This window comes from Prosopis cineraria, unplaced genomic scaffold (genome assembly GCF_029017545.1).
Source record: "Prosopis cineraria cultivar Desert tree isolate PC_DT_omini unplaced genomic scaffold, ASM2901754v1 PC9, whole genome shotgun sequence".
Taxonomy (NCBI): domain Eukaryota; kingdom Viridiplantae; phylum Streptophyta; class Magnoliopsida; order Fabales; family Fabaceae; genus Prosopis; species Prosopis cineraria.
The window spans coordinates 26,018,703-26,032,294 of NW_026555340.1; the positions used below are offsets into that span (position 1 = coordinate 26,018,703).

General features: G+C 33.7%; 2 protein-coding genes across 2 annotated transcripts; one reads left to right on the forward strand and one right to left on the reverse strand.

Annotated features, from left to right (window-relative positions):
• The first annotated feature begins 458 nt into the window (after positions 1–458).
• LOC129320634 (translocase of chloroplast 90, chloroplastic) lies at positions 459–4,750 on the forward strand. The gene is given in 4 exon segments (XM_054966169.1): positions 459–920; positions 1,465–1,595; positions 1,985–3,205; positions 3,208–4,750. Coding segments are annotated over 3 exon segments (2,370 nt in total). The 5' UTR covers positions 459–920; positions 1,465–1,468; the 3' UTR covers positions 4,230–4,750.
• A 7,152-nt stretch (positions 4,751–11,902) lies between these two features.
• Positions 11,903–13,592, reverse strand: LOC129319833 (uncharacterized). The gene has a single exon (XM_054964913.1). It carries the CDS (start codon positions 13,449–13,451, stop codon positions 12,240–12,242), a length of 1,212 nt encoding a protein of 403 aa, XP_054820888.1. The 5' UTR covers positions 13,452–13,592; the 3' UTR covers positions 11,903–12,239.

Here is a 13,592-nt window from a genome sequence, read left to right on the forward strand (position 1 = left end):
TTTTTAAATATTTGTTGTTAAGTAAACATTCTTTTCATCATATTAGAATTGTAGTTTATCAATATTTTCATAAAATTTGAGATAGAGTTGTACTGTTTACGAATAATAATTTATATTTTATAATAATATTGATATTGATGATTGTTTTCATTTAATTTCATTGATTTAATTTAAAGTGTAATTAGAAATTACCCTTGCAGGTTGTAGAGGGGTTGGAAAAGCATGGAATCCTAATAAATTATAATTTATTAGTTTAGATTAAATTTTATAAAAGAGTAAAATTATGCAAATCTTGAAATCTTGATCGAACGCCTAGCTGCTATGTCTTGAGTGGTCCCGAGCGCATCACATTTGGCTCCTCTATCTTTATCCCGGTTTTATCTGTTTTATTTTACTGATAAAAAATATGTTTTATTTATTTATTTTCCATTCCTTCACTGTTCTCTTCGAGCTCGATTTGTTCTCATTACGGAATCAGGAGGATGAGGTTCAAAATCAACCCAAGTCGGAGAAAATAAAAACAAGACAAAGAAGAAGAAGAAAAGGCCAAAAGGTGTGTTTGGGGCTGTCTCTGTCTTATCGGAAATCATCTTCTTCCTCATCCTCAATCTTCACGCCTCCTTCTTCCTCTTCATTTCTCCAGAAAAGGAAGTAAATTGGACCTTTGCCAATTCTCCAATTATCGTCAAGGTCTTGGCGGCTTTAATTGTTCCTTTGCTTGATCGTAGACTAGGGTTTTTGGGAGGTTGATGATCAGGTGTGAGAGGAATTCTTCCTCGAATTTGAGTATCATAGAGAGTATATGCTATCCAGAAGCGTGAGTCGTTGCTGCCAATGACCTTTTGCCTTGACTATTCCTTGCTTTGGTTTGTTGGTTTGATGCTAAGCTTCAAGTCACTTGTTGCAATCTGACAATACAGGTAACTCTTTTTCGATTATAATTTCTCTATTTGCCATCGGTTAAGTTCGAAACTAATCATGATTCCGACAATTAATAATGAGAAGCTTTGTATGAAAGGCTTTCTCTGGCTTATACGCCTGTTTGATTAGGCTTGCGTATTTTGTTCTATATTTGTAGACTTCGTTTTTCTGGCCGGAAAGTAGTACCATAGTTATGGGCAGCTAGTGCTCTCATGATACTAATGAACTGTGGCGCTTAAAGAATAGTTCGTTTGCGAGATTTTATGTCGTGACATTGACTGTCTATTGGGGCGGCGCTTTGTTTGTGATGGTACTATTGATTGCATCTGTTTCCCCAATCCCCACGCGTGTAAATTACAAAACGTGGTTTTATTTATCTCACATGGAACTTAAAAATAAAATGTACCATTTGTTGATTGAAAGGTGCAGAAGCAGAAGACCAGTCAGCTGGTTTGTTGATTGCATGTGATAAACATTTTGCATGTTCTGTCTGAGGCATTGTCAGATGATGATTATTTGGGCCTTTCTTTTCTTATCTTGTAGAAGAATGAAAAGTTTTAGAGATTGGATTTTCTCTCAGTTACTATCCAAGACATTAATCTCATCTAGACCACTATCAGGCAGTGGTAGTTTCTATGACGAGGGACCTCAGAGTGGAGAATACGAAGGGCAAGGTACAGTTTTCATTGCTTGTCTGGAATTACTAAAATAAAAAACATAATCATAGCATTTTTTACAGCAGAAGATCTTCATGCAAGTTATGCTTGACAAATAAATGCCTGGTTAAGCTAACTATCAAGTTCAATGGGAGTCATTAACATATAATCATACGGTGGTCTGTATACTTCTTTATGTGTCAGTTTTTGACTAGTAGAACGACATAATGCTTGGAATCAGCTCTTGTAAGGAATGGAAACAGAAATTCTTGGACTCCATAAACTATCTGAAATTCTTGATAACTTTCTTTGCTAGGACGGTATTATATAAGTGTGATGGCAAGTGTCCTGGTTTGCCCATAATAGACAAATGTGAGCTAAAGATGATACTCTTTTTTCTTGGTTAGGTATGGTTCAGTCAGCTGGTTTGGTAGTGCCATCACTTGCTTCTACTACATCAAACTCTTCTGATGGTAATCAGAGCAATCAACATAATTCCACCATGCAGCGGGTATCAGATACAGAACCCTGTCACTCTCAACATTGTGTCATAGAAAAGCAGAAGGATCCCTTGGCAAAGATTGAAGATCTCCAAGTTAAGTTCTTCCGACTGCTTCAGCGCCTTGGCCAGTCACAAGAAGATCTTCTGGTTGCAAAGGTTCTTTATCGGATGCACCTAGCAACATTGATTCGTGCTGGGGAATCAGATCTGAAAAATGTTAACCTTAGCATTGGCAGATCACGATCATTAGCAAGCCAGCAAGAGGCAATTGGTGTTCCCCAATTGGATTTCTCCTGCAGCATACTTGTCCTGGGTAAAACAGGAGTTGGTAAAAGTGCTACCATAAATTCCATATTTGATCAACCAAAAACCATAACTGATGCGTTTGGACCTGCAACTAACAGGATTCAGGAAGTTGTGGGAACTGTCAATGGGTTTAAAATAAGGGTAATAGATACCCCTGGTCTCTTGCCTTTCTCTACTAGTAATGTGAAGAAAAATAAGAGAATCTTGCTTTCCATAAAGAGATTTATTAGAAAGGCCCCCCCAGACATTGTTTTGTATGTTGAAAGACTTGATCTTATCGGTGCAGGCTATAATGACTTCCCTATTATGAAACTTATAACTGAAGTATTTGGCACGGCAATCTGGTTCAACATCATCCTTGTCTTGACTCATTCTCACTCAGCTATTCTGGAAGGACCTGATGGGCACATTTTCAATCATGAGTTATATGTGTCTCAACGTACTAAATTAATGCAGCACTATATTCATCAGGCAATTTCTGACTCAAGGCTTGAAAACCCCATTCTTTTGGTTGAGAACCATCCTCTGTGTCCAAAAAATATTATGGGGGAAAAGATTCTTCCAAATGGACAAGTCTGGAGATCTCAATTATTGCTATTTTGCATTTGTACCAAAATTCTGGCAGATGTCAATTTCCTTCTTAAGTTTCAGGACAGTGTGGAACTGGGCCCTTCAAATAGCGCAAGAATGCCTTCTCTGCCTCATCTTCTCTCATCCCTTTTACGCCGGCACTCTGTATCTCATCCAAGTGGAATGGATGATGAAATTGATCAAATATTACTCAATGATATGGAAGAAGAAGATGAATATGATCAATTGCCCCGTTTCGAATTTTGAATAAGGCCCAGTTTGAAAAATTGTCCAAGGTGCAGAAAAAAGACTATCTTGATGAGCTGGATTATAGAGAGACTCTCTACTTAAAGAAACAGATGAAAGAAGAGTACCACAGGCACAGAGAGAAGATGCTCTTGAAGGAGCAAAATATGTTGAATACCGATCATCCTGATGATCAGAATGAACCTCCGGAGCCTATTCTGTTACCAGATATGGCTGTTCCTGTGAGTTTTGACTCAGATTGTCCTCTATATAGATATCGTGGCCTTGTTGCAAGTGACCAATGGCTTGCAAGGCCTGTTCTTGATCCCCAAGGATGGGATCACGATGTGGGCTTCGATGGTATAAACTTGGAGACAGCTATCGAAATAAACAAGAACACATATGCATTGCTCTCTGGGCAGATGAATAAAGAAAAACAAGATTTTAGCATTCAATCAGAGTGTGCTGCAGCTTATGTGGATCCTAGGGGTCTTACAAATTCTATAGGTGTTGATGTTCAATCTGTTGGTAAAGATATGATTTGTACAATTCATGGCAACACAAAATTGAGAAACATAAAGCATAATATTGCAGATTGTGGTGTTTCTGTGACATCTTTTGCAAAGAAGTATTATATTGGTGCTAAGATTGAGGATACTTTACTTGTAGGGAAAAGACTAAAATTTGTCCTAAATGCAGGCCACATAGTTGGTGCTGGACAAGTGGCATATGGTGGAAATTTTGAAGCTACTCTAAGAGGAGGAGATTTTCCCGTGAGAAATGACAATGTAAGTCTCGCAATGACAGTCCTCTCCTCCAATAAAGAGATGGTGTTGAGTGGAAGCTTACAATCCGAGTTCAGGCTGGGTGGAAGCTCTAAAGCTTCTGTTAGTGCTAATCTCAATAGTCGGAAAATGGGGAAAATATGTATAAAGACAAGTAGCTCAGAGCATTTACAGATTGCTCTTGTTGCAGTGTTCTCAATTTTGAAGGGCTTGCTACGTCCAAAGGCAGCTGATATAACATGAACAAGGAAGCAAGAGATTGAGGGTAAGGCGTTGATTTGCTAATGCTCATCTCATTTTGTTTATGGATTTAATTGAATTGGTGAAGTAGTCTAGATGCCAAACATGGATTTGGTCCTTTTTTGCCGAGGGAAAACGTAAGTTTAGATTTTAATTCTTTTGAGGAGGCTCTGCGACAATTTTGTTGTTCCTGATACTACTGATGCCTGTCTTGAAGAATGTCAAAGGTTGGTTTCGTGAACCTATTTCTATCAGAAGTGTTTCTGAAAAATAAGGTAGTCTTGAAGAATGTCGAAGGTTGATATGTCTTGAACCTATGTGTATCGTAAATGTTTCTGAAAAGTAAGGTAGTCGAGACTTTGACCATGAGAAGTTATCAACAAATTAAATTACTGCTGTATAGTATAGTAATGCAAAGAAAATGTTTTTTTTTTTTTTCTTGTTCCAGTAAGTTAGAACGTGGACGAGTTGATAACCAGCGATGTTTTCAAGAAATATGGAAAGTGTTCCTGAGTCTCTTTAAACCGTCTCATGTTGATGCTTGCTAGCAAAACTTAGATATAATGTAATATAGCTTCGATTCTCTGCAACCGCATACAGTAAGGGATAGGACCTCATCCTTTTTCCTCTTTGCCTTCGTATCTTGGGATGGTCCAGACTTGCTTGATTCTCACCGGAATTGTCACTTCTGCTGTTATTTGCAAGTTCTGGTGTTTCCCTTTGAATTTGAACTCAAAATATAGTGTTCGAATCAAGGAAATTAGATATTGGCGAAGATAAAAAAAAAGTAGGGAAAAAAAGGAAGAATGACAAATAAAGGTTTTGTAAGAGCATTAACGTCAAATTAGGCTTTTTAATATTGATATTTTTAAATTTCAGCATTCCTTCTATTATTATGTTTTATAGTCTGTTTGGATTGCCTCATTAATCGATTTTTGAGGCAAAAAATCGATTAATATGAAAAGTTAGCCAAACAGTCGAAAATCATCAAAAATCGATTATGGGTCAGAACGCACGTTTTTTGTAAGTTCTCCATCAGCTTTTGCAGAACATTTATCAAAAAGCGTTGGCAAAAATTACAAAGAAAGGCCCAAGAAAAAATTACAAAGGAAGCACATAATTTAATAAAAATAAAATTAAACTCTCTTCTTTCTCCTTTTTTTTCCGTAATAAAATTTAAACTTTGTATATTCAAAAAATTAATATTTGGTATTTAAAAATTAAATTATATAGTAATTTATATAGTTAAAAATTAATTCTGATTAAATTATCCAAACATCTTCAATTTTGTTAAAATCAATTTTAAAAAAACAGTATCCAAACAGATTACGTTATAACATAATCAATTATGATTAAAATCTACCACTTAATCAATTATTTTTATAATTTATTATACCCAACTGAAATCCAAACGGACCCTTAGTGTTAAAGTTTTTAATTTAACATTAAAGTTGGCCAAAAAAAAAACAGCGAACAGCTGAGCTGGGAACCTGAGATCCCTTTCACAAATCACAGCAGAGCGTCTTGTACACGGGGTGGTTGTGTCAGAATATGACAGAATCGGTCTCGCTCTCTCTCTCTCTGTTTTTTTTTTTTATTTTTGTTGGGGGGGGTCTATTTTCTCTTACCTATGCTTTAAATTTCTGCCCTTTTGAATTTGATCTTTAGAAAAATGATTATCTAAATAAAAATTTTTAAAACCTGAATCTCAATTACTCGTATTTAATTCAAATTCAAATTTGATTCCCTCGGCAGTTGTGTGTCGTTCTCCCCCCCCCCCCCAAATTAGCATTTATGCATGGAATAGCAACGGCAATAATAAAACTCTAGATAACTAATTTATACATGCTAAAAAATTAGTCAAGTTAATTATTCGTAAAAAAAGTGTGTAGGTTAGTTAGTTAGCTGCTATATCTATGGTAGGAGGAATAATAAATATTTTATTGGATGCTATACAGTAGTCACCTCAGATCATTCAGGAGTCTAGTATATTAGTCACTTTTAGGAGTGTTCAATCTGAACCCGTTCCGATTGGCTTGATATCGTCCCGATCATATCGGACGGGTCTTGTCCCGCCCGAAAATAATCGGGATGGGACTTTATGGACGGGACAAGAAAGGGGTTCGGGACGGGACGGGACACGGGATTACCATCGGGACGTCTCGTCCCGTCCCCAATATTATATATATTATTTTTTATTTTAAATATATTAATTATATTAATATAATTTATACTTATATTAATTATATCAATTATAATTTTAATACTTATAGTTCTTATTTAAAACTAAAGTGTTTTTATATTGACAATTTTAATGGCATGGAGTAAACATGGAGATATCTTTTTTATAATATATTAATTATATTAATATAATTTATTCTTATATCTATCTATTTAATAAATTTTATTTATAACATATTTCTTGCTTATTTTTAGAAGAGTAATTAGCTTAGTACATCTTTACTAAAGTAGAAGAATAATTATTTGATGTTATGTTTTACTTACCTGTTGTTGCTAATCTTATAGCATAAAGATCACTTGTATTTTTTATTATAATATGTAGTTGTGATTAATATAATTCAATAATTAATTTTAAATTATTATTATTTATGTACTTGTGTTATTTTAATTTTAAACTTAATAAATTATATAATTTAAAATTTTAATGAATATTATTATTCAAATCTTTTTTCAATATTATTTCATTTATCGGGATGGCGGGACGTCCCGATCTTGTCCCGGTCCCGTCCCGACTCTTAACGGGACGGGACGACTTTCGGGACGGGACGGGACACGGGACCAAAATTCAGTCCCGATTTTTTTTTCAGGACGGGACACGGGACGGGGGTGTCCCGATCCCATCCGTCCCGTGGACACCCCTACTCACTTTACATAAAAAGAAGAAGAAGTATTAATTATTTTTTCCAAGATCACTCCATTTAAAATTTAATAGAATTTTTGTTTTTTAAGACTAATGCTTTTAAATAGAATCAAATTTAGAAAGACATTTCATTTCATTCTTAGATATTTTAACGATTTAATTAAATTTCTTTAATTTTGACAAAATAGTTAGTAGTGTTCTATGGACTTTTTTTTTTTTTTTTTTGGGCGTGCTTATGAGTTATGATATAACCCTGACTTAAAAACTTGGGTAATCTCTCTCTCTGGCTGCTTGCTGACATGAGCTTTTGATTTGTTTGGCAAATCCTAGATTATGATTTTCTAATTTACTATGGACAGTCTGGATGACCACGTGGGTGCCGAGACTTATGGATTTTTAAATGAGGAATTCAAGCACATCCAAGATACCTACGTTTAAATAAATAATTGAATATGTGACTGTAACATAAAATTATAAGAAATTCCATCTTGTTAATGATTGTCTCTGAGAAACCTGAATTTGTTATCGAATGTGTGAAGGAGAAGGGTTGCCACAACAAATGAGGGCGTGACACATGTCTACGAGACTAGAACATTTCACAATAAATAACATAATAGCTGAATGCAAAGCCGCAATGAAAATGATAACGCTAATCTTGTTATAATAATAATAATAAAATATAATTATTGATCCTCTAATTTTATTAAATTTTGCTTTTAATCTTTATAATTTACTTTCAGTGTTTCCAGTCTCGTAGCCTTTGTGATTTAACATAGTTAAAAACTTGCCCTAATTTACTGGAATTATAGATACTAAAAAAAATAAAAAGACTATAAAAACGAAAGGTAAAAATTGATAAAATTATAAAATAATAATTATTTTTTTTTTTTTTTTACAAAGAGAAGTGTCAGTGTTTGGGATTTCTTGAATTCTCTTGCTCACGTTTGTCCAAGAGGCTTTGGATGCTCCATGACCGCAACAGTGTTGGCTGCCCTTTCCAAAGTGAATCTGCATCGGAGCTGGCATAAAATCCTTGCTCCGCTCCAGCTCGTATCACTTACGGACAAAATTTGGACTGTCCAAATTAATTTGAGTGATTTAAATTTAATATTTTTATGTTTATTTTTATTTTATATTTATTAGAATGAAATATTCACACCAATTATAAAAAAATTAATAAATATGATCATTAATCTGGACAGCGTGTAATTGTAATTTGTGAAAAAAATTTAATATGAAATCTGTCTATATTATCTATAACACATTTGGATTAGCAATTTATAAAAATTATAAAAAAATTTAATATTAAATCAGATTGTTCAAACTAAATTTGTATTTTCTAGATTGACATTGAGCAAATTAATTGAATTTTTTTATAATTTTTTATTTTGGTAATACAAATTTACCCTGTTCAAATTGGTGAACAAATTTATTAAAATTTTAAATTAAGGTGTAAAAATATCTATCAAACGGTCGGCTAAGAGCATCCAATGGCCTAAAGTAAGGGAAAAAAAGTAAAAATACCCATAACATTACTAGAGTTGGTGCAAAAGTGATCAAACTATTAACTTTGCTCTAACACTATTAGTTTTCAATGTTAAATGTTGATTGCGCTTGCCACGTGTCAATATTTGTTGACATAAACTAAAAAAAATAAAAATACCCATAAAGATGTTAGCCAACGCATTCAATAGCCTTAAGTGAGAAAAAAGAGCAAAAATATCCATAATATTATTGAAATTGATGCAAAATTGGCCAATCTATTAAATACCTTAAATGTTACCGTTTAGCTAACACTTAAGCAAAAATTAACCATTTTTTGCTTATGTGAACAAAAGATATTTTCAAGTGAATTTTCACCAAGGTTGATCGATGACATATTCTACCAAATCTCACTTTTTCATTGACGTATCCCACCCCCTACTTCCCTCTCTACTCATTTTCCTTGCCTACAAAATTTGAGATTCAACACAGTAGATAAGTTATACTCAAGACTAAGCACACCTCATATACCACTTACCTTAAGAATATTGTTACAATCTTAAGCAATTTTATTTATAATAGGTTCAAAATTATCAAATGGTTTTTACCATTACTGCAAAGAAGTGACTGATTTAATTTAATGTTCAGTCAAAATGATATTTTTTCACATAATATTCATGTGATGATGATCAATCTTCATAAATTTTTACCTAAAAATATTTTTTATCCACATTAACAAAAAATAGTCAACTTTTGTTGAGGTATTAATTAAACGGTTAATATTTAAGAAATTTGATTGATTAGTCACTTTTGCAACAACTTTGGCAGCATTATGGGTATTTTTACTTTTTTTTTCTCATTCTAAGCTACTAGATGCTCTTACCCAATGACTTTATGAGTATTTTTTTTTTAGTCCACATCAGTAAATATTGACACATGATAAGCACAATCAGCATTTAATGTCAAAAACTAATGATGTTACGGCAAAGTTGATGATTTGATCACTTTGACACTAACCTTGATAACACTATGAATATTTTTGCCCTTTTTTTTATTGTAAGTTATTGGATACTTTTGGTCAACCACTTAGTGAGTATTTTTACGTCTTAACCTAAATTTTTTTTATAACTTTTATAAACATTTTATTTTAATAAACAAAAAATAAAAATTAAAACATTAAAACATTAAATCTACTTTGGACAGCCTAGATCACCTCCCTGGGTTGAGAGGAGGTGCAGCGGAGGAAGGATTGGGAAGAGCAAAGCCAACTCCCTCTACATCATCGTCCATTATCATCATTGATTATCTATGGGAAAATTATAAATAACTTTCATATAAAAAACTTATTTATAAAATAGTCCCTTTAATTTAAAATATAAACACCTTTCAATAATTATTGTATTAATATAATTCTGATTCTCATGAAAATATTTATTATTTTTCTTTTCTATCTTTAGTTTTAATTTAAAACGAATAAGAGAAAAGTCATAAATTCACAAACATAAGAATATATATTAATAAATACAACGAATAAAATAGATTTCCTTTTTTTTTAACAAAGACTAAGACACTGGTATTTTGGACTAACATTAGTTAGGAGAAAGTGCTCATATTTGGATTGGAAGGAGAAAATTTAAGAAATTTGTAAAAATATACTTATCATGAGACTTGATTGTGATTAATTTACCATGTAAAATGATACAAATATTTTTGAACTTACACCCCCATTTGACTGTATTAACTGAACCACCTATAGCTGCTGATCAATCACTATTCACCGTTGACCAATCACAAAAATATTTGAAAAAACATGTTTATTGAATTATTTATATTTTAATATTTACAAGCTAACTTTGCAGATTTACAAGTTAAATTTCATAGGGTTACAAGTTAAAAATCTTAATTTACAAGTCAAACTTGTAAATTTACAGACTTTAATATGTAAATATTAAAGTATTAACATTACAAGAGATTGACTTGTAAATCTTAAATAATTACTTTTTTTGTCCAAATCACAAGATAATTTTAAAAAGTGTTTGACATTTTAAAATATAAGACATTTTAAAAAAAATAAAGTTTCATTAAATAAATTCATTTCAATATTTCTCTTTCTGTCTCTATTTAATTTTCGTCCTTCTCTTTTTTATATATTAAATGAAGGGTATTTTTTTAGGTTCATACTTTCTTTATCTCAAATTATAAAATATTTTTGAAGGAGATTTATTATCTCAAAATATAAGATAATTTGAAAAGATTAAAATTTTATTAAACAAGCTTATTTCGATATTATCATTTATCTTTCTTTATTTAATTTCTATCCCTATCTCTTTTCAATATATTAAATGAAGGTATTTTTAAAAATTTATATTTTATTTTAAAAAATAAGGTTGTTAGGTGTATTTAATGAGGTTTATTAGCATATACAATGTTATCTAAAAGCATCTTATAATTTGAAATAGATAGAGTATTTTTGTTTTGAAAAAATAATATTTTAAGTATATTTAATGAACTTATTGATATGTGAGGTTTTATCCAAAACTATCTTCTAATTAATAGATGGAGTACTTGTTCATATGTGATGTTTGACTTATAAGCATTAAATAAATTTTTAATATGAGACCTATATATGATTTTTTCATTATTCAATTGTAATTAAACATGTTTTTTATACATTTCAAGGGAGTCTAATAAATGAGCTTTATCATTCATGATTTTCTATTTAATATCATAGGAATAGAGCCTGAGGTTGGCGGAGTCATCCTATTCACCCATTTCGTTCTGGCTTAATGTCTTTAAAATTGAATTCAGGTCTTCTCTCAAATAAAGAAAAATCCATCAACGAGAAGATGAGAATAAATCTTACTTATGAAAGTTTTTTTTTTTTTTTTGAAAAAAAGAAAGTGTTGAATTCATGCACCTTTGTTTTATTGTGGACACTGAATTTTGTAATATTTTCTTTTGGGCCTTTCAGCGCATCTTTTTCGGGTTTTCCTCGTGTCATAAAATAAGTTTTCAAACCCCATTGCGTATTGAAGGGGCAGTTCTAACTGAAAAGGTACCTGAGTTTTAAAATAATCCCATTGACTTATTTTTCATACTTTAATTTTAATCCGTATATTATCATTTCTAGACTTGCTTACATGGTATGTTCCAAGAATCATTCCTCAGGCTCGCTCACCTCCCATTGAAGCATATCCCCTAACGATTCCTTTTCAAAATTCAGATTCCAAAATTCACAGCCACCCTCTTGCTTACTTGTCCCAAACAAGTATTGCGTCTAAAATTTCAACTTCACACAACAAACAAACAATCGTGAACCAAAGAATATCACTTTGAGATGCTTTAATCGCAATCCACTGTTGCCCAAACAACTCAAAAGATGCAAAATGAATGCAAGTGTATGGCAAGCATACATCTCATTTTCTACCTCCAATCACCTTTTCTTCTATCTGTTGCTAATTCTAACTGCATTATATACATTCAAATATGATGAAACCTAACAATATCATTCTCACACTACAACATCAAAACTAGCATATTTGGTCTCAGTAGAGAGTCCATCAAGGTAAAATGTAGGGGTTCCGAGATCAAATTCTGGTATAAGAAGAAGAAGAAAGGGGGCAAATTATTTTGGGTTCAACAATTTTCTCTTATGGTGAAGAGCCCCACAAAACCTCAGCAACAATGGTGGCAGATTCAGCATCAGAAATGGAAGCTTCTCTTACTCTCGTCAGAATCTCTTGCTTGAAAGCTCTTCTTTCTCTTTGCCTCAATCCCTCACCTACTTCTAAATGAACTGCAAATCTTGCCGCACAGCTTGCAAATGGATGGTTCTGGAGGAACCTTCTTTGCCTACTTTCCCTCTTCCCTTTTTCTACCACTCCTCCAACACTAACCCCTCTCTCATCTTCTTCTTCTTTATCGCTTTTCTGATCGATCTCGATCAAATCACCACCCAGTTCGGATCTCTGCAACTCCACGAGCTTTTCTATCAAGCCTTCCTTCAACATAGCTTCAACCGCTTCCTTCCTTCCGAAATACCCAATTTCTAGCACGCAATCCATGGCCACAGCTTTCATATGTAAATCCTGCGAGTTTAAGAAGCTTATGATCTTCGGTATTTCGCCGTTCGATTCGATTTCGTCCACAATGGGAGATTTTATGGATCTGATTAACGAGCAGAGGACTTGAATCGAATTCGGGGAAGCCATTGAAGTTAGGGCACTAACGGTTGGACCCATTAAGACTTGGCCTACGAAGACGTCCTTGTTGAACCGAATCAAACCCGCGATAGCTAAAGCCGAGTGTTCTCGGATTCTCTTCGAGCATTTAGGATCGCACAAAATCGATTCCAGCGAAGAAAACACCTTCAATCGGAGAACCAGATCCTGAAATTCGCGGTTGAACCCTAGGGAAACCCGCTCTTCAAATTGAATCAAAAGCTTCGCCAATTCCTCCTCCTCGAGCGTAGGCTCCCGGAGAGCTCGGCTCAAGTCGCCAACGCTTTCGCGGTCTATCCACTTCTGAATCTCAGACTCAATTGACCCGGCGATTCGGGATATGGAGTGGACCGAGGTCCGGCGCGTGAGAAAAGACCGGAGGCCGATGCCTCCTTTAGCATTTTTAAGAGACTCAACTAAATCCTTAAGGTCGGTGAGGTACTCAGACAGAGACGAGAGATTTGGGTCGCCAGAGAGGATAGCATCGGACTCAGTGTGTAGCTCCAAGAGAGCTTTAATGGCGGAGGAATTGGAGTCGTCGGAGTGTCGACTGGGGTTGGCTTGTAAGTTGTGGGAAGCTTCTTTGAGAGCTTGGAGGACTTGGAGAAGCTGTGGGCTGCGATGGTTTGGGGGGTCTTCCATGGATATAGCAGAGAAGAGAGAAAGAGATTGAAGAAGAAGAAGGAATTTTTTTTTTTTTTTTAGCAAAAGAAGAATAAGGAACTTGAATAAGTATTTTGGTACGGGTTTGTGTATAAGAAGAAAAGCTCTGTTTTTTGGTGA